General features: G+C 42.8%; 1 protein-coding gene across 18 annotated transcripts in view; it reads left to right on the forward strand.

Annotated features, from left to right (window-relative positions):
* LOC118379585 (E3 ubiquitin-protein ligase UBR5) overlaps positions 1-26,235 on the forward strand; it is a 47,264-nt gene extending 21,029 nt beyond the window's left edge. For 3 of the 18 annotated variants that reach the window (XM_052489794.1, XM_052489799.1, XM_052489800.1), the window contains 23 exons: positions 18-275; positions 511-782; positions 1,310-1,527; positions 1,671-1,904; positions 2,104-2,177; positions 2,337-2,423; positions 13,845-14,017; positions 15,294-15,428; positions 15,798-16,012; positions 16,305-16,425; positions 18,282-18,666; positions 18,831-18,918; positions 19,508-19,618; positions 20,803-20,947; positions 22,537-22,667; positions 22,925-22,985; positions 23,398-23,579; positions 23,753-23,837; positions 23,951-24,106; positions 24,424-24,537; positions 24,890-25,073; positions 25,334-25,419; positions 25,521-26,235. In XM_052489794.1, the coding sequence (XP_052345754.1) occupies positions 18-275; positions 511-782; positions 1,310-1,527; positions 1,671-1,904; positions 2,104-2,177; positions 2,337-2,423; positions 13,845-14,017; positions 15,294-15,428; positions 15,798-16,012; positions 16,305-16,425; positions 18,282-18,666; positions 18,831-18,918; positions 19,508-19,618; positions 20,803-20,947; positions 22,537-22,667; positions 22,925-22,985; positions 23,398-23,579; positions 23,753-23,837; positions 23,951-24,106; positions 24,424-24,537; positions 24,890-25,073; positions 25,334-25,419; positions 25,521-25,733 (3,728 nt within the window). In that variant the 3' untranslated portion in view covers positions 25,734-26,235. The remainder of the gene's footprint in view (positions 1-17; positions 276-510; positions 783-1,309; positions 1,528-1,670; positions 1,905-2,103; positions 2,178-2,336; positions 2,424-13,844; positions 14,018-15,293; positions 15,429-15,797; positions 16,013-16,304; positions 16,426-18,281; positions 18,667-18,830; positions 18,919-19,507; positions 19,619-20,802; positions 20,948-22,536; positions 22,668-22,924; positions 22,986-23,397; positions 23,580-23,752; positions 23,838-23,950; positions 24,107-24,423; positions 24,538-24,889; positions 25,074-25,333; positions 25,420-25,520) is intronic. The other 15 variants (XM_052489796.1, XM_052489802.1, XM_052489801.1 and 12 more) reach the window with 15 other exon arrangements.
* The last annotated feature ends 138 nt before the right edge of the window (positions 26,236-26,373 follow it).

A 26,373-nucleotide genomic window follows, 5' to 3' on the forward strand; every position in this document is an offset into this window, starting at 1 on the left:
CATCCCTCTCCTCCAAGGTGCCAGCAGTGTCCCTGCTTTCTTTTCAGAGGACGACTCCCAGTCCAACGACTCAAGCGACTCGGACAGCAGCAGCAGCCAGAGCGACGATGTGGACCAGGAGACCTTCCTTTTGGACGAGCCCTTGGAGAGGACCACCACCGCCTCGCACGTCAACAGTGCTGCCCAGGCGCCACGCTCCATGCAGTGGGCTGTACGCAACACCCCCAGCCAGAGAGCCACGGGCAGCGCCCCCTCCAGCTCCTCCACCCCCGCTGGTCAGTACTAATACTACTACACACACAATCTAGGCTGTACTCACAAGCACTTTCATATTGACACATCCAAGATGGACTACATTAGGACAGTCTTGCAATGATTTAAAATGTCCTTTGTTTATCATTCTATCGCAAGCTTATTGGACTGACTCAGTCGGATGTTTTTTTTGGTGTCATGTTCTGCTGGGTACTATGTTGGTGAGGTCTGTGTGCTGACGCTCATGTCTCTGCCCAGCAGCAAGCTCCACAGGTCTGATCTACATCGACCCGTCCAACCTGCGGCGCAGCAGTGCCATCAGCACTAGCGCGGCCGCTGCGGCTGCAGCTCTGGAGGCCTCCAACTCTTCCAGCTACCTGACGTCAGCCTCCAGCTTAGCCCGGGCCTACAGCATTGTCATCAGACAGATCTCTGACCTAATGAGCCTCATCCCCAAGTACAACCACCTGGTCTATTCCCAGTACCCTGCTGCAGTCAAACTCACCTACCAGGACGCTGTCAACCTGCAGGTGACACAGACCCACACACAGATCAAATTGAGGGGCGGCAGGTAGCCTAGTGGTTAGTGCGTTGGACTAGTAACTGAAAGGTCAGCTCGGGGATTCGATCTTGCAACAAGGTAAAAATCTGTCGTTCTGCCCCTGAACAAGGCAGTTAACCCACCGTTCCTAGGCCGTCATTGTAAATAAGAATTTGTTCTTAACTGACTTGCCTAGTAAAAAAAAAAAATTTAAATACAAATTTGCATTGTTACCTACCAATTTTTTATTTTTACCTTTATTTAACTAGGCAAATCAGTTAAGAACAAATTCTTATTTTCAATAAATTGAAACATGTTGGTGTCAACAAAGTGGTTCTGGAATTATTTTATATGGTAATTATTATGTTGTACCTATGGGATAAGAAGCAATACAGACACCTTTCTGAATAAAGTGAATCCAACTGTTTTGATGAGATGCACATTTGGACTTTTACACTACACAAGTGTTATTGACGTTCTGACTGAAACAAGCTTATCTGTGTGTTAAACCACCAGAACTTTGTTGAGGACAAGCTGATCCCTACGTGGAACTGGATGGTGTCCATCATGGACTCTACAGAGGCTCAGCTGCGTTACGGCTCGGCCCTGTCCTCAGCAGGCGACCCCGGACACCCATCCCACCCCCTCCACGCCTCGCAGCACTCCGCCCGCAGGGAGCGCATGACAGCCCGCGAGGAAGCCAGCCTCCGCACCTTGGAGGGACGCAGGTCTGGGTAAAATAAGTGTAACCCACAATAGGGGAATCAAATGCTTTATTTGCAATCAGCAGTGTTTCATAGGCCGCCACTCGTTTCTAATTGTTTATGGATTATATTTCAAGTCACTATCTGTGTTGACGTGTGTTTCTTCCTCCCAGGCGTGCTGCCACTCTGCTGACAGTGCGTCAAGGGATGATGTCAGCACGGGGAGACTTCCTGAACTACGCCCTGTCTCTGATGCGTTCCCATAATGACGAGCACTCTGACGTTCTGCCTGTGCTGGATGTGTGTTCTCTCAAACACGTGGCCTACGTCTTCCAGGCCCTCATCTACTGGATCAAAGCCATGAACCAGCAGACAACTCTGGACACAACACAGATGGACCGCAAGAGGTACTGTTTACACTGACTTTTTCTTTACTGTCTTTTCTCCATTTCTCACCTCTGACCTTGGCTTCTTCTGAAATGCTTTTTGAGAAGGACGTGAGGAATCAAGGAAAGCCTAATTGAGAAGGAGCCACTGACTCACTTGAGAAAATGACCTGCATGTCAAATATTCAATGTGATTTAACTCTATTCGTTTACCCCACAGGAGCCGAGAGATTCTGGAACTGGGACTGGACAATGAAGACTCTGAACATGAGAATGATGAGGACACCAATCAAAGTAAGTTAATTGAATAATGAAAAATATGCTTTGATATTTGTGTGTTCTGTTTGAAGTGTTCTCATACAGGTGTCTTAACCTATTCTTTTTCACCTCAGTTTGATTGACAGCCATTTTAAGAGTGAGTTACTAGTCCATTGACATGTGGAGCACTGTTAGGTTGTTTTCTGGTATTGGAAGGCAGACAAGCCAGAAGAAAGGCAGTTAGGCAGAAACGAGGCAAAAAGAAGAGGGCAGCTCCCAAAGGTATAGTCAAGTTCAGATTAGACAAACAGTTTAGCCCTTTTTGAGTCACTTAAATCTGACAAACGACACTTAAACTGTTTGCTCAATCAGCCACCTTTAGTCACTGTTAATGAACAGTGCTGTGAAAAAGTATTTGCCCCTTTTATAATTTTCTCTACTTTTGCATATTTTTGATACCGAATGTTATCAGATCTTCAACCAAAACCTAATATTAGATAAAGGGTACCTGAGTGAGAAATAAAATAATAATAATAATAACAATTACATATTTTATAAACAAAGTTATGGAAAACCCAATGCCCCTGTGTGAAAAAGTAATTGCCCCTTACACTCAATGACTCCAACCAAACACTTCCTGTAGTAGTTGATCAGTCTCTCACGTCACTGTGGAGGAGTTTTGTCACACTCTTCCATGCAGAACTGCTTTAGCTCAGCGACATTTGTGGGTTTTCAAGCATGAACTGCTTGTTTCAAGTCCTGCCACATCTCAATTGAGATTAGGTCTGCACTTTGACTATTTCAGGTATTTCCAAACTCGGGTATGTGTACCCCCAGGGGTATATGCAATGCCGTCAGGGGTATGCCAAATAAAAGTGATTTCACACCAGAAAATATATATACATTCTTCACATTTCCAAACAGTACATTTTATATTTTCCAACGGGGCTATACAACTGGGTGAGGTTTTCTCACCTGAGTAGCCTCGTTTCACTGCCAAAAAAGACTTAAACCATTAAGTGTTCAGTGAAATAACCAAATGTTAAATACAGGTCTCCTAGTCAAATAATTAACATCCAATCACATTTACCATTACTCTCTCGTAGGAAACCTTCACTCTTGTGCAGACATTTAGAAATGAAACATGGCAATTTGAACAATAAGCCAAGTTTACTTGAGTGAGAATAAAGATGACTTTCGAGTAGTAAGACATCAACAGATATCATTAATATGAAGGGGCTAGAGCTACTGAGTGGCAAGGACAGGCAAGCACCATCCTATTGTGGAGGACTTAATTCTTCCTGCTGCCATGGATATGGCTGGGACATTGCTGGGGGAAAAGGCCCCAAAAAACTATACAGACAATGTCTTCATCAAACACTGGTTCACGACGCATCAGTGACATGGCAGGAGATGTTTTGAAACGATTACTCCTTTGCTTACAAGCCAGTGAATTATATGCGTTACAGCTGGATGAGTCAACAGATGTCACATCTGGGCCTGGCCTGGCCCAGCTCCTGGTATTTGTCCGTTACATTTATGGGGGGTCAATTAAGGCAGACGTCCTGGTTTCCAGAAGAGGATATCAGGAGAGGATATTTTTAAGGTACTGGACAACTGACATCAAATGGACTTTGGTGGTCAAGATGTGTTTGTATCTGTACAGTTGGCGCAAAAGCTATGACAGGAGTGGAGTGGTAATGCGCGGGCGAAGCAGTTGCTCCCGACACCACTTGGGTACACTGCAGCATCCACCGAGAGGCTTTTGCTACCAAGAGAATGCCTGACAGCTTGAAATATGTTTTGGACACTACAGTGAAAATGGGTAACTTTGTTAAAGCAAGGCTCCTGAACTCTCGTATTTTCTGCACTATGGAATGATATGGGCGGTGACCATGTAACACTTTTACAACATACAGAAGTGCGCTGGTTATCAAGGGTCAAAGTATTGACATGTTTTTTGGAAATGAGACTTGCTTAGTTTTATTTACTGACTGTAATTTTCACTTGTCTGACCGCTTGCATGAGGCCAATCGTGTTAACTCGTCATATCTGTTTTTTTTTTTCTGGCCTGATTGATCAGAATCTAGGATTACAGGGGGACTTACTCATCTATATTCAATGTGCGGGACAAAATTGAGGCTATGATTTAAAGTTGGAGCTCTCTTCTGTCTACATTAACAAGGACCACACACAGGTCTTTCAATCATTGTATGAGTTTTGTGTGCAAATGAACTCCAGCTTATGGAAAATGTTGAATATTATGTAGCGGAGCACCTGAGTGAGCTGGGTGCCCAGTTATGCAGGTACTTTCCCGAAACGGACGACTCAACTGGATTATTTTCCCTTTCATGGCCTGCCTCCAGTCCACTTACTGACATCTGAACAAGAGAAACTCATCGAAATTGCAACAAGCGATTCTGTGTAAATTTAATCTGAATAGGGCTGCGCTCAGAGTTTCTTGCCTTGGCAAATTGTGCTGTTAAAACACTGATGCCCTTTGCAACCATGTACCTCTGTGAGAGTGGATTCTCGGCCCTCACTCACCTTAAACTAAATACAGGCATAGACTGTGAAATTATTTAATACTGACTCTCTCCAATACAATCCAACATTGCAGAGTTATGTGCAACCTTTCAAGCACACACTTCACATTAACCTGTGGTGAGTTAGTCACAATTTTTTATGAATAAGGTTTTATGTAAGATGGTTAAATAAAGAGGAAAAGTATTGATATTATTTGTGCCCTGGTCCTATAAGAGCTCTTTGTCACTTCCCACTAGCCGGGTTTTGACAAACTGACTCATTCTTATATTTAATAAATGTATTGTATAGTGTGTGGCATGCTTACAATGATGGCAAAAACGAACATTTGAGAGTGCCCTGCCCCTGATGCTAGAGGGGGTACATGGCTGGAGGTTGAATGTTTGAAGGGGTACAGGACTATAAAAAGTTTGAGAACCACTGGACCACTATTCCTAAACTTAATGTGTTGCTTTTTTGCCACTTTCATGTAGACATGATTGTGTGTTTTGGATCATTATCTTGCTGTGTGACCCAGCTGCGCTTCAGCTCACAGACGGATGGCCTGACATTCTGATGCAGAGCAGAATTCATGGTTCCTTCTATTAAGGCAAGTCGTCTAGGTCCTGAGGCAGCAAAGCATCCCCAAACTATCACACTAACACCACATGCTGTGCTTCTACCCTGCATCCCACTGCGAGCTTGCTTCTGAAGCTAAGCAGGGTTGGTCCTCATCGGTCCCTGGATTGGGAGCCCAGATGCCGCTGGAAGTGGTGTTGGAGGGCCAATAGGAGGCACCATTTCCTCTGGTCTAAAAAAAAAATGTAACATCCCATTGCCCTGTGTAAGGTGCAGTCTTTCGGATGGGATGTTAAACGGGTGTCCTGACACTGGTCACTGAAGATCCCATGGCACTTATCATAAGAGTCCTGGCTAAATTCCAAGTCTGGCCCTCAGAGTTGCTGTATATATTCAGAGCCGTTTCCCTGTAACGCTTAGAGAATATCTTATGTCAAGTGTTATTTAAGTGTTGTAGTTGCAAGTTCACTTTGCACATCTTAAGCCTTTTCTTTTGGGGTGTTGCTATAGGCCACCAAGTGCTAACAGTCAGTATCTAAATTAGAGGTAGCCCGATTATGATTTTTCAACACTGATACTGATTTATTGGAGGACCAAGAAAAGCAGATACCGATTAATCGGGCGATTTAAAATTATTATTATTATTTTTTTTAATGTTATGACAATTACAACAATACTGAATGAACACATGTTTTAACTTAATATAATACATATATAAAAATCTATTTAATCTCAAATAAATAAACATGTTAAATTTGGTTTAAATAATGCAAAGGGTGTTGGAGAAGAAAGTAAAAGTGCAATATGTGCCATGTAAAAAAAGCTCATGTTTAAGTTCCTTGCTCAGAACATGAGAACATATGAAAGCTGATGGTTCCTTTTTAACATGAGTCTTCAATATTCCCATTTAAGAAGTTTGTAGGAATTATAGGACTATTTCTCTCTCTACTGTTTATTTCATTACCTTTGACTATTGGATGTTCTTATAGGCACTATAGTATTGCCAGCCTAATCTCGGGAGTTGATAGGCTTGAAGTCATAAACAGCGCTGTGCTTCAAGCATTGCGAAGAGCTGCTGGCAAATGTAGGAAAGTGCTGTTTGAATGAATGCTTATGAGCCTGCTGCTGCCGACCACCGCTCAGTCAGACTGCTCTATCAAATATCAAATCATAGACTTTATTATAATATATTAAACACACAGAAATACGGGCCTTAGTTTCTGGATTTGACTATATTAATGACTTAATTTGAAAGTAAAATGTTTATTCTTTCATTGAAATATGGAACCGTTCTGTATTCGTATCGAACAGGTGGCATCCCTAAGTCTAAATATTTCTGTTACATTGCATAACCTTCAATGTTACATTTACATTTACATTTAAGTCATTTAGCAGACGCTCTTATCCAGAGCGACTTACAAATTGGTGCATATTTATGACAACCAGTGGAACAGCCACTTGCATCTAAATCTTGTTGGGGGAGAAGGGGGGTGAGAAGGATTACTTACCCTTACTTACCCTATCCTAGGTATTCCTTGAAGAAGGTGTCTCCGGAAGGTGGTGATTGACTCCGCTGTCCTGGCGTCGTGAGGGAGTTTGTTCCACCATTGAACAGTTTTGACTGGGCTGAGCGGGAACTGTACTTCCTCAGTGGTAGGGAGGCGAGCAGGCCAGAGGTGGATGAACGCAGTGCCCTTGTTTGGGTGTAGGGCCTGATTCTGAGGTGCCGGCAAGGCGAGCACCATGGTTAATGCGATCAACTGGAAGCCAGTGGAGAGAGCGGAGGAGCGGGGTGACGTGAGAGAACTTGGGAAGGTTGAACACCAGACGGGCTGCGGCGTTCTGGATGAGTTGTAGGGGTTTAATGGCACAGGCAGGGAGCCCAGCCAACAGCGAGTTGCAGTAATCAAGACGGGAGATGACAAGTGCCTGGATTAGGACCTGCGCCGCTTCCTGTGTGAGGCAGGGTCGTACTCTGCGGATGTTGTAGAGCATGAACCTACAGGAACGGGACACCGCCTTGATGTTAGTTGAGAACGTCAGGGTGTTGTCCAGGATCACGCCAAGGTTCTTAGCGCTGTTATGTCATAATTATGTACAATTCTGGCAAATTAATCACGGTCTTTGTTAGAAGGAAAGTCTTCACACAGTTCCCAATGAGCCCGGCAGCCCAGGGGGCTGCATATACCCTGACTCTGCTTGCACGGAACGCAAGAGAAGTGACACAATTTCACTAGTTAATATTCCCTGCTAACATTAATTTCTTAACTAAATATGCAGGTTTGAAAATATATACTTGTGTATTGATTTTAGGAAAGGCATTGATGTTTATGGTTAGGTTCATTGGTGCAACGACAGTGCTTCTTTTCACGAATGCGCTGGTTAAATGATCACCCGTTTGGCAAAGTAGGCTGTGATTCGATGATAAATTAACAGGCACCGCATTGATTATTTGCAACGCAGGACAAGCTAGTTAGACTAGTAATATCATCAACCATGTGTAGTTAACTAGTGATTATGTTAAGAATGTTTTTTTTATATAAGATATGTTTAATGCTAGCTAGCAACTTACCTTGGCTCCTTGCTGCACTCGCATAACAGGTGGTCAGCCTGCCACAGTCTCCTTGTGGAGTGCAATGTAATCTGCCATAATCGGCGTCCAAAAATGATTTCCGATTGTTATAACTTGAAATCGGCCCTACTTCATCTGCCATGCTGGTTTTAATTGGTTGACCTCTAATCGAAATATTATGTGTGAAATGCTAGATTGTTTATATCACATACACTGAGGTCTACTTTCTTGGGGGCCTGAATATCGACTGGTTTTCATCAAGCTGTCTGCTCAAGAGGAAGCTTCTTATTGTAACCAGTGCCTGTTTGGTTCAGGTTATTAATCAACCTACCAGGGTGTTTACAAACACTACAGGAACAAGATCATCCACATGTATCGTTCACATTTTTACTAATGCTGTGGAACTTTGTTCTAAAGCTATATCCGTGCCCATTGAATGCAGTGATATTGTGGCTATATCCAGGAAAGCCGAAGTTCCAACAGCTGGGCCAAAAATGGTGTATAAGAGATCATCCGCATAAGAATCACAGCAAAATCTTTTGTATGATGATACAAATATTTGTTGGTCTGATGTGATTAATGAGGAGCATCCAGACGCTGCACTTGATGAATTTATTATATTGCAACTTCCAATTATTGATAAACATGCACCTGTTAAGAAACTGACTGTTAGAACTGTTAAGGCTCCATGGATTGATGAGGAATTGAAAAACGGTTTGAAAGGGATGGGGCAAAGGGAGAGGCTAATAAGTCTGACTGTAGATCTGACTTGCTTACTTACTGCAAATTGAGAAATTGTGACTGAACTTAACAAAGAGGAGAAACTTTATTATGAAGTCAAGATCAATGATATAAAGAATGATGGGAAAAACCTTGGGAGTACTTTTAAATGAAATTATGGGCAGAAAGACAAATTAACTCATCTTTCATCCAATCAGATGGCTTCTTCATCACAACCATTTGATGTTGCCAATTATTGGAGTGGACAAACTTAGGCAGGAAATGCCCACATCAAACAGTGAGCAATTATATTCATGCAAAAAAAGAAATGATGAAAGAAAAGCAGTGCAAGTTTGGATTTTGTAAAGTTAGTTTGGGAGAGGTGGAACAATGATTGTTAATGGTCAATGATGACAAACCTCCTGGCATTGACAATTTAGATGGAAAGTTACTGAGGATGGTAGAAGTGGCTATAGTCAGCGATCAGTCATATTTTTAATCTGAGCCTAGAGGGAAGTCTTTGTCCTCTGGCCTGGAGGGAAGCCAAAGTAATTACACTATCCTAGAGTGGTGAAGCGGCCTTTACTTGTTCTAACAGACCTATAAGCTTGCTGCCAGAAAAAATTGTTTGACCAAATAAAATGCTATTTCTCTGTAAACAAATTAACAGACTTTCAGCATGCTTATAGAGAAGGGCACTCAACATGTACTGCACTGCCACTGATTAGTTGAAAGAAATTGATAAGATTGTGGGAGCTGTACTATTAGATTTCAGTGCAGCCTTTGATATTATTGACCATAACCTGGTGAAAAACTTAAGTGCTATGGCTTTTCAACCTCTGTCATATTGTGGATTCAGAGCTATCTATCTAATACAACTCAAAGGGTTTTCTTTAATGGAAGCATCTCTGTCAAAAGTGGTGTTCCGCAGGGCAGCTCTCTAGGCCCTCTATTCTATTTTTATCAATGACCTGCCACTGGCATTAAACAAAGATATGTGTGTCCATGTATGCTGATGATCCAACCATATACGCATCAGCAACCACAGCTAATGAAGTCACTGAAACCCTTAACTTGACGCTACCCATCCCTTTAGTGGGATGATTGTCATCAACAACCGCTGAATTGCATAGCGCCACATACAAATAAGATTACCTAAAATATTTATATTCGTGAAATCACAAGTGCAATATAACAAAACACAGCTTCGCCTTTTGTTAATCCACCTGTCATGTCAGATTTTGAAAATATGCTTTACAGCGAAAGCAATCCAAGCGTTTAAGTTTATCGATCGCTCGACGAAACATTATGTACACGTAGCTTGGTCACGAATCAGAAAAGCAATCAAATTAATCGTTTACCTTTGATCTTCGGATGTTTTCACTCACGAGACCTCCAGTTACATAAATGTTCCTTTTGTTCCATAAAGATAATTTTTATATCCAAGATACCTCTGTTTATTTGGCACGTTATGTTCAGAAATCCACAGGAAAGAGCGGTCACGACAATGCAGACAAATTCCAAATAGTATCCGTAATGTCCACAGAAACATGTCAAACATTTTTATAATCAATCCTCAGGTTGTTTTTAAAATATATAATCGATAATATAGCAACCGCAGCTGTCTTTTGCAGTAGGAGAGGGAAAGGCAACGGCTGCCCAAACTCTGTTGCACCAAGCAAAACGCCGCTGGCATCCGGCCATACAATGACATGTTGTCTTTCTCACTCATTTTTCAAAATAAAAAGCCTGAAACTGTAAAGACTGACACCTTGAGGAAGCGATAGGAAAAGGAATCTAGTTTATATCTCTTTAAATGGTTCAAAGCCAGGCTATGGAACATGGAGTTTTCAAAATAGAAGCCACTTCCTGGTTTGATTTTCCTCAGGGGCTCGCCTGCAATATCAGTTCTGTTATACTCACAGACCATATTTTGACAGTTTTGGAAACTTTAGTGTTTTCTATCCTAATCTGTCAATTATATGCATATTCTAGCATCTGGTCCTGAGGAATAGGCTGTTTACTTTGGGAACGTTATTTTTCCAAACATAAAAATAGTGCCCCCCAGCTTCAAGAGATTAACAAAGAGATGCAGTCTGTTTTGGAATGGGTGGCCAGTGTTAAACTGTTCCTGAACATCTCTAAAGCTAAGAGAGCTATATTTGGTAAAAATCATTCCTTAAGTGCTATACCTCAGCTGAATCTGGTAATAAATGGTGTGGCTGTTGAACAGGTTGAGGAGACTAAATTACTTGGCGTTACATTAGATTGTAAACTGTCATGGTCAAAACATATAGATTCAATGGTTGCAAATATGTGGGGAGGTCGAGCCGTAATAAAGAGATGCTCTGCTTTTTTGACACCACACTCCAAAAAGCAAGTTCTGCAGGCTCTAGTTTTGTCTAATCTTGATTATTGTCCAGTTGTGTGGTCCTGTGCTGCAAGGACAGACCAAGTTAATCTGTAGCTGGCCCAGAACAGAGTGGCACGTCTTGCTCTTCATTGTAATCAGAGGGCTGATGTATAAATACTATGTATGCCAGTCTATCTTGGCTACGTGTTGAGGAGAGACTGACTGCATCACTACTTTTTCTAAGAAACGTGTTGAAAATCCCAAATTGTTTGCCTAGTCAATTTACACACAGCTCTGACGCGTGCACACACTTACGCCACATGGGGTCTTTTCATAGTGCCCAAATCCAGAACAAATTCAAGAAAACGTACAGTTATATAGAGCCCTTATTGCACGGAACTTCCATCTCATATTGCTCAAATAAACAGCAAACCTGGTTTTAAAACCCAGAAAAAGCAACCACTCGCGGCACAACGCCTCTCCCCTATTTGACCAAGATAGTTTGTGCATTGATATGTGGGATACGTGTGCCTTTTTAAAAACGTATGTAGTTCTGTGTAATGTTCTTCTGTATCATGTTTTGTGTGGACCCCAGGAAGAGTTGCTGCTGCTTTTGCAACAGCTAATGGGGGATCCTAATAAAATACCAAATACCATCACGGTAACCTAATCATGCCCAGCTTACAATTGGCTCATTCACCCCCCCATGTAACTATTCCCCAGGTCATTGCTGTAAATTAGATTGTTTTCAGTCAACTTAACTGGTAAGATAAGGGTTAAATAACAAACATGCTTGACCATTGCATTCCACAGTAAGAACTTTAAACCAATCTTTGGTTTTCGCCAGGCATAGAGGGACCCATGTCGTCCGAAAAGTTTTACTTATCTGTCCGTAGAACATTCATTCTTCAGGTGCTTTTTGGCAAAATTGAGTGAACTTTTTGGATGAGTGAAAACGAAATTCTGCATTGCACAGTAAGAAACTCCTACCAACGGTCAATTATGGTGATGGTTTGGGGATGCTTTGCAACCTGGATGACTTATCTTAATAGAAGGAACCATGAATTCTGTTCTGTATCAGAGAATTCTACAGGAGAATGTCAGGCCATCCGTCTGAGCTGAAGCTCAGCTGGGTCAAACGGAAAGAAAATGATCCAAAACACACAATCAATTCTACATGAAAATGGTTAAAAAGCAACAAATTGTACGTTTTGGAATGGCCTTGTCAAAGTCCAGACCTAATCCCAATTTAAATTACATTGTGGCAGAACTTGAAACGAGCAGTTCATGGAGCCACAAATGTTGAGTTAAAGCAGTTCTGCATGCAAGTATTGGCCAAAATTCCCCCCCAGGTACGTGAGAGACTTAACCTCTTGCTCCTACCTGGCACGCAGGCGTCCCATCTAGACATCTGGAAATGCAAATGCGCTACGCTAAATGCTAATAGCACTCGTTAAAACTCAAACGTTCATTAAAATACACATGCAGGGTATTGAATTAAAGCTACACTCGTTGTGAATCCAGGCAACAAGTCAGATTTTTAAAATGCTTTTCGGCGAAAGCATGAGAAGCTATTATCTGATAGCATGTAACACCCCAAAAGACCCGCAGGGGACGTAAACAAAATATTAGCATAGTCGGCGCTACACAAAACGCACAAATAAAATATAAAACATTCATTACCTTTGACCATCTTCTTTGTTGGCACTCCTAGATGTCCCATAATCACTATTGGGTCTTTTCGATTAAATCGGCCCATATATAGCCTAGATATCGATCTATGAATCGATCTATGAAGACTGTGATCAATGAAAAAAAAATAGCGTCTTATAACGTAATGTCATTATTTTTTATTAAAAAAGTCGACGATAAACTTTCACAAAACACTTCGAAATACTTTTGTAATGCAACTTTAGGTATTAGTAAACGTTAATAAGCGATCAAATTGATCACGAGGCGATGTGTATTCTATAGCTGTACGTCTGGAAATATGTCCGGGTAAATCTCAACCAAAATATCTGGTCGGAGACCTGAAGAAATGGGCTGTCTCTTCTTCGTTTGACCAAGAAACAAAGCCTAGGCAAATGACAAGACTGTTGACATCGTGTGGAAGTTGTAGGAATAGCAATCTCGGCTCCAGGTAATTTGCTTTCCCATAGACAATACATGCAAGTGGCGCATTGATATATTTTCCAATTTTCAGTGATCAGATTTTCCTGCGCTTTTCGATGAAACGCACGTGCTGTTATAGTCACAGCTGTGATTTAACCAGTTTTATAAACGTCTGAGTTTTCTATCCACACATACTAATCATATGCATATACTATATTCCTGGCATGAGAAGCAGGGCGCTGAAATGTTGCGCGATTTTTAACAGAATGTTCGAAAAAGTTGACTTAAGAGGTTAACAACTACATGAAGCATTTGATTGCAGTCATTGCAGTTCAAGGTGGCAAAACCAGTTATTGAGTGTAAGGGGGCAATTACTTTTTCACACAGGGGAATTGGGTGTTGCATCACTTTGTTAACCAAAATGTATGTGTACTTTAATTATTTGTAAGCACAGGTTCACTTTATCTAATATGTTTTAGTTGAAGATCTGATAACATTCAACAGCAAAAATAGAGAAAATCAGAAAGGGGGCAAATATTTTTTCACGTCACTGTAGGCCATGGCTCTGCAAACCTGTTCACGGAGAGCCACCCTCATAGGTTTTCACTCCAACCCCAGTTAAGTAACCGGATTCAGATTATCAACCAGCTTATTAGAATCCGGTGCGTGTGATTACAGTTGCCGTGAACCTACAGGACGGTAGCTCTCCAGGAACTGGGTTGAAAAGCCCTGATGTAGGTGATGGGTAGTTGTTTGAACTATGTACAGTCATTTTTTTTGGTCAGTCTTTCCCAGTGGTCTTTTGCAGTGTGGAGGAAGCAGTGCTGACCTCTCTCCCTCTCAGGTTCCACGCTCCAGGATAAGGAGGATGACACGGTCCCTGCTGAGATGGGACAGAACCACCCGTTCTTCCGGCGCTCTGACTCCATGACCTTCTTGGGCTGTATCCCCCCCAACCCCTTCGAGGTCCCCCTGGCTGAGGCCATCCCCCTGGCAGACCAGCCTCACCTCTTGCAGGTTAGCACATTTCTTTAATTTGCACTGACCAGTAAGTAATTGCATGCTTTCATGATCAGTCAATGTCAATTGATCATGTAATTTCAGATTCATGAGGGTAGCCTATCATTTGGCATATAGCTAGCTAGCTAAGTTTCACTTAGCTTGCTTCATCCGAGGTTATGCTTTTGAAAGAGCTTGACATCGGCAAGTCCTTGTCATATTGTCATTCGGACTACTGTCTTCGCCTCTATAGATGCCAAGCAAATGAAACGATATAGACTTTTAGTTTGTCCTCTGAAAGTTAGCTTAACTAGCCATATTGATGTCATCAGTTATTGGTTTGCTAATTTGACATGGTTCATAAATCATGACCGTCAGCAGCAATTGCGATTAAATACCAAAAAATGTTAAAGGTTTAATGTTAGCTAACTTCACTAAGTAGGTTTGTGTTGGTTGGAGAAAAAAGTACATTAGCTCTACTTAGCACTACGTTTAGCCAACTCTACAAAGTTTCTACCGGTAGCTTGCAAAGTAAGCCATTATCAGCTAACAATGGGCTTACATCGGCAAATGCGCCCTTCTGCTGCTTGACAGAGCCCACAAAGAATGGTGAAGTGGTGGTGAACCTAAACCACTCAAACTAATCAGGTGTAGTTCACTTATAATTCAATTATCAAATTAATGGTGGCCAATATTGAGATATTGTGAGTCTACCTTCACATCTGAAATTACATGATCAATTGTTGACTGATCATGACAAGCATGCAGTTACTTGCTGTATAACTCTGATGACAGAGCTAAATGTGGAGTAACCTGAACTGTGTAGTTCTGACTATGCTCTTCAAGGTGATGGTATTAAAACCAAATAGTTATAACATTTAACAACCCCTGAACTGTATTTTAGTTGTCAGTGGGTTTTAACGGAGCTCGGGGTCTCCTTGCGCCCCAGCAGGCAAATATAACTCTGCATCTTATTGTGACATTTTATTGATAACTACCTATAAGAGAAATTCTATTAACGAAGTGGAATTCAAGTGACATGTGCAGGTGAAGTCCTAACGGGCTCCCAAAACAGCCTGTTCTGTACAATCCTTAATGCAGTGTTCCGACAGTAATTATGTTAAAACACAGCTATAGAGCTTATTTGCCTACTTATAGCTTTATGGAGCAAGCTGTGTAATCTACTCTAGAAGTCAATAGATCCACCACTACCAATACGTTGCTGATCTCTGTTTTTTTAGTTTGTTACAATAATTTGACACTGCAACTTATTTAACATTTTTCTACCTCCCAGCCCAATGCAAGGAAGGAGGATCTGTTTGGCCGTCCTAGTCAAGGCCTGTACTCGTCCTCATACACAGCAAGCAAAGGCCTGGCTGAGGCCACCCTGGACCGCAGCTGCATGGAGGTTAACATGGGCTCCTCTCAGGTACACATAACACACTGCGCGCCCTGACAACACACCAGCCCTGCTCTAATACTCTTATCATGCATCCTTCCTTTATCCCTCATCCCTTCAATCAACATGCATCCTTCCCCCCCCCCCCTTTCTTGAAAGAATCCATGGTCTAACATGACTGGATTGGTGAAAGCAATGCAATGGAAACTGGAAAGCTTGCTAACGCCAATCCATGTCAGATCAGTGATTAGCACTTCATGGAAGGAAAAAGAGGAAGGAAAGATTATTCAAATTTTTGTAGCAGGGCCACAGTCTTCACAGTACTTTTCCATCATAAAAAAAACAATTATAGCACCATTCACTATAACCACAGCTGTGTTGTCCCCATGGATCCCATAGATCCTACCCACTAAGATGTCCTACTCAGCCAACTTGAAGAACGTGATGAGTATGGAGACTAGTCAGCGTGGCCGAGAGGACCAGCCCATGGACCAGGAGCTAGTGGCTCCAAAGCCAGGCCCCTCACCCCACGACCTAGCTGCCCAGCTGAAGAGCAGCCTCCTGGCTGAAATAGGCCTCACTGAGAGTGATGGCCCCCCGCTCCCTTCCTTTAGGTATGGTACACGTGGCTAGTAAATAAATGAAAATTCCATCTAGGTTTACTATCTCAGTTTGATTTGCTTCAGTAAGGAAACAATGAATATAGTTGGGTTATATAAATAAATAAAAATGTTCCCCACTCAATTCTCTCCCTCTCTTTGCCTATTACAACTGCATATGTAAATGCCCCTTACTCTCCTGTCTTTTGTATTAACAAGGACGTAACATTGTTGTGCCTTCTCCTGTGTTCTCCAGACCCCACTGTAATATTAACCAGGAAGTATATCATCTCTCTGTCCTCTCCAGACCCCACTGTAGTTTCATGGGGATGGTGATCTCCCATGACATGCTGCTGGGCCGCTGGCGTCTGTCTCTGGAGCTGTTTGGGCGCGTCTTCATGGAGGATGTTGGAGCAGAGCCTGGATCGGTATGCACACTCAGAGATTGGTGTTTTAAACATTTATATTTACAGTATTTCTCCAACCTCAAACCATTAATACAATGAAATCCACAAAAATATACAGCTAGACACACAAAAAAAAAATACCATTACCAAGATGATCGGCTAGAAAGTTTGAATTGCCTGGCTGGGCTGTTGAACAGCGCATTGATAATTCAAAAGGAACTGTTAAAACCTGTTAAGGCTATGCACAATACTGCCCCCTTTGGAGGAATTGCGTGCCCATAGTAAACAGAAAAAAAATCTGTCCAAAATTGCTAATATATGCATATAATAATAATTATTGAATAGAAAACACTCTAAAGCTTCTAAAACCATTCGAATTATGTCTATGTAAAGCAGAACTCACAGGGCAGCCATTCTCCAAAACTATCTCTCTCATCAGGAAAGTTGGGCCAACTTTGACGTCATCGCCCCCACCCTTCCCAACCAGCTACGGATCTGGGAACAGTTTCTATGTCTTCGGCGAGATGTCTTCTTTCAATAGGGCGTTTCATTGTGAAAATCCCGCGGTCTTTCACCCTTTGGCGGGCAAAAACCTTGGTGTCACGTGAAAATACATGCACTCTCATGCGCGCGTTGCGCCTGGAGTGGCCTTTGTTCCAGGAATCACTACACGATGCCAGTTTGTCTGTTCGAGTTGAGAATTGTTTTGCACGTTTAGAACATCCTAAAGCTTGATTCTGCACTTAGTTTGACCAGTTTAGTCGACATACGTAGTTTTGATGCGCAACCCCTCGAATTTTGGCTGCATTTCAGCCGGAATTTGTCGCGTTTGATAACACAGACACAGACTTGAAAACCAAACGCTGTTTTTGGTAAGTATGACTCCTTCCACGACTTATGATTGAAGACCATCAAAGGTAAGGGAATATTTATGTGGTAATTTTGTGTTTCTGTTGACTCCAACATAGCGGAGAAATATTGCTAATGTCTGAGCGCCGTCTCAGAAAAATGAAAAATGAACGATTTCTGTAACGTTAAAAAGAAATGTGACAAAGCGATTGAATTAAGGAGTGTATCTTTCTAACTATATGTAGAACATGTATATTTAGTAAAAGTTTATGATGTGTATTGCTGTTATCTGGCGTTATCTGGCGGAGTTATCATAATTTCTCTGGACATTTTTGTAGCATTTTTTGAACATGGCATCAATGTAAACAGAGATTTATGGATATAAATGGCATATTATTGAAAAAACAAATGTACTGTGTAACATGTCCTATTACTGTCATCTGATTGTCAAAAGGTTAGTGAATTATTTTTCTTTTAATCCTGCATTTGTGATTGCATCTTTTGTTTGACAAAATGGCTATTTAAATTAGCTGTGTCTTTGGTGGTGGTTTGACATAAATATGTGCTATGTTTTCGCTGTAAAACATTTTAGAAATCTGACTTGCTGGGTAGATGAACAAGGTGTTTATCTTTCATTTGAGCTATTGGACTTGTTAATGTGTGGAGGTTAAATATTTCTAAGAATATTTTTGCATTCTGTGCGCCATCTTTTGAGTTGAGCGTGGGGGGCTGGGGTGCCCTAGGGGAACGTGGTAGCGTGAAGAAGGCTTTACCTGTGGATTATTGTGAATAACTAATGGCTATCAACCAATCAGAATCCCAGATACAAATGTAAGTTTTTATTACAGTCGACGAGTCACTAAGGCACTACAGCTTTCTGTCCCCAGATCTTGATAGACAAACATGTAATGAAGAAAAGTACAATTACCAAGATGAGATCAGAACTAAAAAAAACAATCTGTTAAACATTAAAAACAGTTGAAGATCTAACCAGACATTTAATCCCGTCTGTCTGACCCCGTCCCCAGATTCTGACCGAGCTGGGGGGTTTTGAGGTGAAGGAGTCTAAGTTCCGTCGGGAGATGGAGAAACTCCGTAACCTCCAGTCCCGTGACCTGGCCCTGGAGGTGGACCGTGACCGTGACCAGCTGATCCAGCAGACCATGAGGCAGCTCAACACCCACTTTGGACGGCGCTGCACCACCACACCCATGGCTGTGCACCGCGTCAAGGTCACCTTCAAGGACGAGCCGGGCGAGGGTAGTGGCGTGGCCCGTAGCTTCTACACGGCCATCGCCCTGGCCTTCCTGTCCAATGACAAGCTGCCCAACCTGGACTGTGTGCAGAGCGTCAGCAAGGGCATGCAGGCCAGCAGTACGTGTCATCACGATTACAACTCAAGTATGACATTGAGTATGAAACTACTAGCGTCAATTTATGAATTACTTAACTCAAATGGCAGTTTAACATGGTGGCGGAGATAACTTACTACTACCACCACTCTGGGGGAAGCAAGAAGAATTTCAGAAGAGAACAGAGATGTATAGATCTTTCCTAAAGTCTCCCTCTGTGTGTAGATCTGATGCAGCGGCTGAGGAACAGAGACCGGGAGAGGGAGCGGAGGAGTGGAGGGCTCCGAGCCGGCTCTAGGAGAGACCGAGACAGGTGAGACATGCATCCCTGCCCACCAACCCTGTGGTTGTAGGGTGCTTTGGGCTATTAGGGCATGTTTGTTGCCTTTCAGAAAACATTTGACCATCTGTTAATGTGTTAGGCTGGAGTTACACAAAGCAACCTTTAAGCAAATTTAGTTGCAGTTAGAGGTCGTAAGTGACATCTCAAGCAACTTTGCTGATACACTAAGTAACTCAATTGTGTGCAACAGCCAATCAAATTGAAGCTGCATTGTCATATGGTTTGAGAAGTCGTAACTCACCTAATGTCATCTGCTGCAGTACATCAGGATTTCACTAATGAATTGTTTATCCAACCGCATGGTTATTGTATAAGAATGGATTTGGACAAAATGCTGGCTGTACAATTTAGCTAGATAGTCAAAATGAAAATGTTATTTAGCTAGCTTGCAACGAGCTAACCAAGCTCGCAATGACCTAAGCTAGCTAGTGCAGTTCATGTTGGACATTTTTAGTTGAAACTGGTCTGAGGTCTGGGTTCACTTCAAAAATTACATTTATTGACTACCAAACCATGTACCTTAACCATGACTTCCCATAATGCCAATATTTATTTACAGCTCCCGTTTGGCTAATGTCTCTTCTACCAACCTTGATCGCGGTTCCCGCAGCACTGACAGCTGTGTTGACATGACAACTGGGTCGGAGTTCCGAACCTTCAAATGGATCATGTGCGAAGCATTCATTTTGATTGGCTGTTGCTTGCAACTAGTGCACAAAGTTGAATTTTTTGGAACTTGATGCAACCACGTTGTAGATTAATTACTTATCAGTTGCTGGGGGTATTACACAAAGCAATCCAAATGCAACATAGTTTGAAAGTTGTAACTATAGCCCTATACTTCTCACCACTGAAAAAATAAAAATGTTTACACTACTGAGCTGAGCCGAGCCTAGCTGACCTGGTTACGCATCCACCATAGTTTCTGGCCTGCGCTGCATTGTCTCACGTCGGATAACATGGTGGCCGTCTGCACTGATCTATCTGATCTCGCAAACACTCATGGGATAGCTAAAAAGAAGTCATAACATTCAAAAATGTTACCACGGTGACATCGTTCACTGAACCCCCTTTCATCCTCGAGTTAGTTAATCTTACCAAAAACTATAAACCTGTAGCTAATGTTTAACAAAAATGTAATGAGTAAGTCTTCACTACCTAATTCTATATCTAGGGAAGGTGTATTGTGGTGGTAGAATCCGTATTTATGAAATTCTATATGTGTACGAACATTTCTAATCAATCCATATGACAAGACAAGGATTCTGACACCAGTTCACACACTCATTGCTGAATACTCCCTTTAGCTCTAGCAGTACACACACATGAGTTTTCATGATATCTGTTCTGCTGTGATTAGCATGCCGAGTTCTACAGCACAGCTGACTGCTCTCTACCACGTTATCGCGTTGGCCAAATGTTACAAAGTAGCGAGGCACAATGGCAGCTGTAAATGAGATGCATGCTGATTTCTTAGAACAGTTTATTAACTTTGGTTCTGTGCTTCATCAACAAGCTTGTTAAACTAGCTACCGTATGACCATTCAAACAAGCTTGTACTTGGCTGTTAGCTGGAGCATGGTTTGCTGTAGTAGCCAGTGCGTCATAGCTACCGAGAGCGGAGCGATTTTCACAATTAGGAACTACTGTTAGGCGGATGAGCAAAATCCAAATTGTATAGATGAGTTCCACGTCCTACAAGACTGATTGGTTGAGGGACTGGCATTGCGTAGGAGTGACGCGATCTGGCGTAAGACAATGGCCTGCACTGGCCAGTTTGGTTCGGGTCGGCACGATGGTGTAGAATGTTTGAGGGCGCTAGCTAACCTTCCCTTCTGTGTGTGTGTGTTCCAGGGACTCGAGGAGACAGCTGTCCATTGACACCCGGCCCTTCAGGCCAGCCTCGGAGGGAAACCCCAGTGATGAACCTGACCCCCTGCCTGCCCACAGACAGGCCCTGGGAGAGAGGCTGTACCCCCGCGTCCACGCTATGCAGCCGGTACCTACCAGCTTTACAGTCAAACGAGCGCATAAATTATAGTTAAATTATCTATAATCTGTAAATGCAGTATCCATTCATTATCTAATTTATAATGCATTATATATATATATATATATTGCTGCTCAAAAACACTTAAACAACACAATGTAACTCCAAGTCAATCACACTTCTGTGAAATCAAACTGTCCACTTAGGAAGCAACACTGACAATAAATGTCACATGCTGTTGTGCAAATGGAATAGACAACAGGTGGAAATTATTATAGGCAATTAGCAAGACACCCCCAATAAAGCACCACAGACCACTTCTCAGTTCCTATGCTTCCTGGCTGATGTTTTGGTCAATTTGAATGCTGGCGGTGCTCTCACTCTAGTGGTAGCATGAGACGGAGTCTACAACCCACACAAGTGGCTCAGGTAGTGCAGCTCATCCAGGATGGCACATCAATACGAGCTGTGGCAAGAAGGTTTGCTACGTCTGTCAGCGTAGTGTCCAGAGCATGGAGGCGCTACCAGGAGACAGGCCAGTACATCGGGAGACGTGGAGGAGGCCGTAGGAGGGCAACAACCCAGCAGCAGGACTGCTACCTCCGCCTTTGTGCAAGGAGGAGCAGGAGGAGCACTGCCAGAGCCCTGCAAAATGACCTCCAGCAGGCCACAAATGTGCATGTGTCTGCTCAAATGGTCAGAAACTGACTCCATGAGAGTGGTATGAGGGCCTGATGTCCACAGGTGGGCGTTGTGCTTACAGCCAACACCGTGCAGGTCGTTTGGCATTTGCCTGAGAACACCAAGATTGGCAAATTCCCCACTGGCGCCCTGTGCTCTTCAGATGAAAGCAGGTCCACACTGAGCACATGTGACAGTCTGGAGACGCCGTGGAGAACGTTCTGCTGCCTGCAACATCCTCCAGCATGACCGGTTTGGCGGTGGGTCAGTCATGGTGTGGGATGGCATTTCTTTGGGGGCCGCACAGCCCTCCATGTGCTCGCCAGAGGTAGCCTGACTGCCATTAGGTACCGAGATCCTCAGACCCCTTATGAGACCATATGCTGGTGCGGTTGGCCCTGGGTTCCTCCTAATGCAAGACAATGCTAGACCTCATGTGGCTGGAGTGTCAGCAGTTCCTGCAAGAGGAAGGCATTGATGCTATGGACTGGCCCGCCCGTTCCCCTGACCTAAATCCAATTGAGCACATCTGGGACATCATGTCTCGCTCCATCCACCAAGGCCACATTGCACCACAGACTGTCCAGGAGTTGGCGGATGCTTTAGTCCAGGTCTGGGAGGAGATCCCTCAGGAGACCATCCGCCACCTCATCAGGAGCATGCCCAGGCGTTGTAGGGGGGTCATACAGGCACGTGGAGGCCACAAGCACTACTGAGCCTCATTTTGACTTGTTTAAAGGACATTACATCAAAGTTGAATCAGCCTGTAGTGTGGTTTTCCACTTTAATTTTGAGTGTGACTCCAAATCCAGACATCCATGGGTTGATACATTTGATTTCCATTGATGATTTTTGTGTGATTTCGTTGTCAGCACATTCCATAATGTGACTGACTGGTGTTGTTCCTTCCTCTCCAGGCGTTTGCCAGTAAGATCACTGGGATGCTGCTGGAGCTCTCCCCAGCCCAGCTGCTCTTGCTCCTGGCCAGTGAGGACTCTCTCAGGGCCAGGGTGGAGGAAGCCATGGAGCTGCTCATTGCACATGGAAGGTATAGTACAGTGTCCTATTCACCACTCTCATTTTGTTCTCAAAATGGCACCCTACTCACAGTGCACTACTTTTGACCAGTGCCCCAAATGCTATATAGGGAATAAGGTGCCATTTGGGACACATCGTCAACCTACACAATTTCAAGGATGCCCTCTTGGCCAGGTCTCCCTTGTGAAAGCGTTTACCTCCAATAGGACAACCTGGTTTGATTAAAAAATAAAGGATACACTGACTAAAACCCCTCTCCTTCCACAGGGAAAATGGTGCTGACAGCATACTGGACCTGGGTCTCCTGGAGGCTCCTGAGAAAGCACAGGTAAGCTTCAGCTCTCTATCTCCGGTCCCAGCATGCCCCAGCTCTGTGGTCCAGGAACACAAGTCATTAGACATGTCTGAAAGAAAGTTGTATATAGAATAAAAGGAATGTGGCCTTCAGCCTTATGACATTAATTTACTGGTTAGATTTCTCTGAATGTGGCTGTTTTTTAGAAGTTTACTACAGCATAATACAAATATTCACCTCATGATCATGCACTGATATTATGCTCTAATAGTAAGAGAGTATATAGGAGACTGTTTAATGTCAACATTTCAGCCTTGGCAACCTTTCTCAAGACCAGTCACTTATATTTTACTGGGTGGCACTGATTTTCATTATTTTACACTGTAATAACAATAGAATTGGTCAATTATTGTCAATTGCAAGTGCCTAATTGTCCTGGTTGTAGCAGCAGGAGAACCGTAAGCGTCATGGCTCCACCCGCAGTGTGGTGGACATGGAGCTGGACGACCCTGAAGACGGAGATGACAACGCTCCCCTGTTCTACCAGCCCGGGAAGAGAGGCTTCTACTCTCCCCGGCCTGGCAAGAACACGGAGGCCAGGCTCAACTGCTTCAGGAACATCGGCAGGTAAGTCCTAGCATCCCATTCCCTTTATAGTGCAACCAGGACCCATAGGAAACAGGGGGCCATCTGGAGTGCAGACAATATTTACTTGTATTCTGGGATAAAACAACTAAATTATATGTAGCCTACCTCAATTTCCAAGTATTAAAAAATATATAAATTTTTTTCTTCTCCAGAATACTAGGGCTGTGTCTGCTGCAGAATGAGCTCTGTCCAATTACTTTGAACAGACATGTCATCAAGGTGCTGCTCGGCAGAAAGGTAATGAGTTCCACTGTTATATGGGCACTGTTGTACACTGCTATATAAAAACCGCTAAATCTGGACTTGTACACGGATAGAGTTCTCATCAGTATGTGTGTGTCTGTGAGCAGGTGAACTGGCATGACTTTGCCTTCTTTGACCCGGTAATGTACGAGAGCCTGCGGCAGTTGATCCGTCACTCTCAGGCTGGAGAGGCGGACGCTGTGTTTGCAGCCATGGACCTGGCCTTTGCCATAGACCTGTGTAAGGAGGAAGGGGCTGGACAGGTAAAGCGAACTCACTGGGAGAATGTTTCACATAGTCAACTCAGGAAGTTCACTTGGGATGCATTTTCAGTCCCGATTTTTATTTCCATTTCGTTATATTTTTGCAATTGCCTCTGACTGCATGCTCTGGTTTTAATGCACTCTGTCACAACTGGCATTTCACTGTACTTGTGCATGCGACATTTGAAACTGCGAAGTTTTGCATTTATCAGGAGTTTACTGGTTTTTAAAACCCTTCTATTCTGCTGTCTAATTGTGACAGCGAATGTTATGAAACATTACATTATTAACATGTCTGTTGTCCATGGCTATATCAGGTGGAGCTGCTGTCAGGTGGGGTCAACATGCCTGTGACTCCTCTCAACGTTTACGAATATGTGAGAAAGTACGCTGAACACAGGATGCTGGTGGTTGCCGAGCAACCTCTTCATGTGAGTTGTACAGTAATGTCTCATGTGGCACTGTACACAAGTGAATTACCATTTTCTATAATAAGGGGAACCAAGTGGGACATTCTGTATTGCGTTAGGTTTAAAGTTAGCCGGGTCCCAGATCTGTTTTTATTTTTGGCATGACAATGGCCATAAGAGTTTCCAAAACAGAAAATTGGACACCAGTCCAGTCTAAAGATGGAGAAGGGATACACCTAGATGTGTACAGAGACCATTTTGTAGTATGTACATGTATGTGAGATTAATACCTTGTTCTCTCTCAGCTGATAAGAAGGGGAGGGGTGTGTACTGTAATGTTGACGTTTAATGTTAATACTGTTTTGTGTCTTAGGCAATGAGGAAGGGTCTGTTAGATGTCCTTCCTAAGAACGCCCTGGAGGACTTGACAGCTGAGGACTTCAGGCTGCTGGTCAATGGCTGTGGAGAGGTCAACGTGCAGATGCTCATCAGCTTCACTTCCTTCAATGATGAATCTGGTACAAAGACCTTGGCCCGTATTCACAAAGAATCTCAGAGTATGAGTGCTGATGTAGGATCAGTTTTGCCTTTTTGATCACAATGGATAAGATTATATGGACAGGGAGACCTGATCCTAGAACTGTGAAACCTGGATCTTTTTAGTTTTCCTTTGGTTATTGCCCTTACACTTTTTTCAGCTATGCAGTTGGAAGTCTTGTAACAAACAGTTTGTAGTTTTACATGACTTAAATGTGTTTGAGTTTATGGTTGATGATTGAGTCACTTATTTTTGTTATCCTACTCTGAATCTCAACAGGGGAAAATGCTGATAAGTTGTTGCAGTTCAAACGCTGGTTTTGGTCCATTGTGGAGAAGATGAGCATGACTGAGAGGCAAGATCTGGTAAGAAATTATTTTCAGTCCCAGTTTATTACATGTAATTTTTATCTGTACAATCTGTAATATAAATTCCAATACCATCTGATTCCTCTCCCTCTCTGCAGGTGTACTTCTGGACCTCCAGTCCGTCTCTGCCAGCCAGTGAGGAAGGCTTCCAGCCCATGCCCTCCATCACCATCAGGCCTCCGGATGACCAGCACCTGCCCACAGCCAACACCTGCATCTCGCGTCTCTACGTGCCACTCTACTCCTCCAAACAGATTCTAAAACAGAAACTCTTACTAGCCATTAAGACCAAGAACTTTGGTTTTGTGTAGAGGTTGACAAACATGTTTACCTGTTGTGTAATATTTACCTAGTTCCATTTTTGTAGATTTGATTTTTGTCTATACAATTTTATGGAAATCGAAGAAAATACAAAAATGCTGTCGCTCCCCTGGTGGTTATTTTGTTTGTGTTGTGAACACAGACGGCTTGTTCTTATTTTATTTTATTATTTTTTTAGTTCTGAAGGTAATATACATTCCTGCATTGGCTTTGTAAAGTTGAAGCCCTCTGCTCTATTGGCTTAAACCTTTTACTTCCCAGGAATTTGGCTTGACAGCAAACTGTGCCGAAGCTCAGCCAAAGAGGACCGCAGTAGAAGTATTTAAAAAGTAAAAGTATAATAAATAAAAAAAACACTGATTATGATTTTGTTCCTTGCCCTAAACAGAATACTTACTATCACTGACAGTTTGCTGCTGCCTTGGTGGAAAGTTATTATTTTTCTTGTATAAGGGGAGTAGGGAATTTCAAAATAAACTTGGATGCAAATTATCTTTTTAGTCCCTTGATTGTTGTAGAATGTATTTCTGAATATGGTTTAAATCGATGCCCTCACAATAAGTGCTAGGCATGCTGATAACCTGGCTTTGAGAATTTTAGACTGCAAAGATTTAGAATGTGCAAATACAT

This window comes from Oncorhynchus keta, chromosome 31 (assembly GCF_023373465.1).
Source record: "Oncorhynchus keta strain PuntledgeMale-10-30-2019 chromosome 31, Oket_V2, whole genome shotgun sequence".
Lineage (NCBI taxonomy): Eukaryota > Metazoa > Chordata > Actinopteri > Salmoniformes > Salmonidae > Oncorhynchus > Oncorhynchus keta.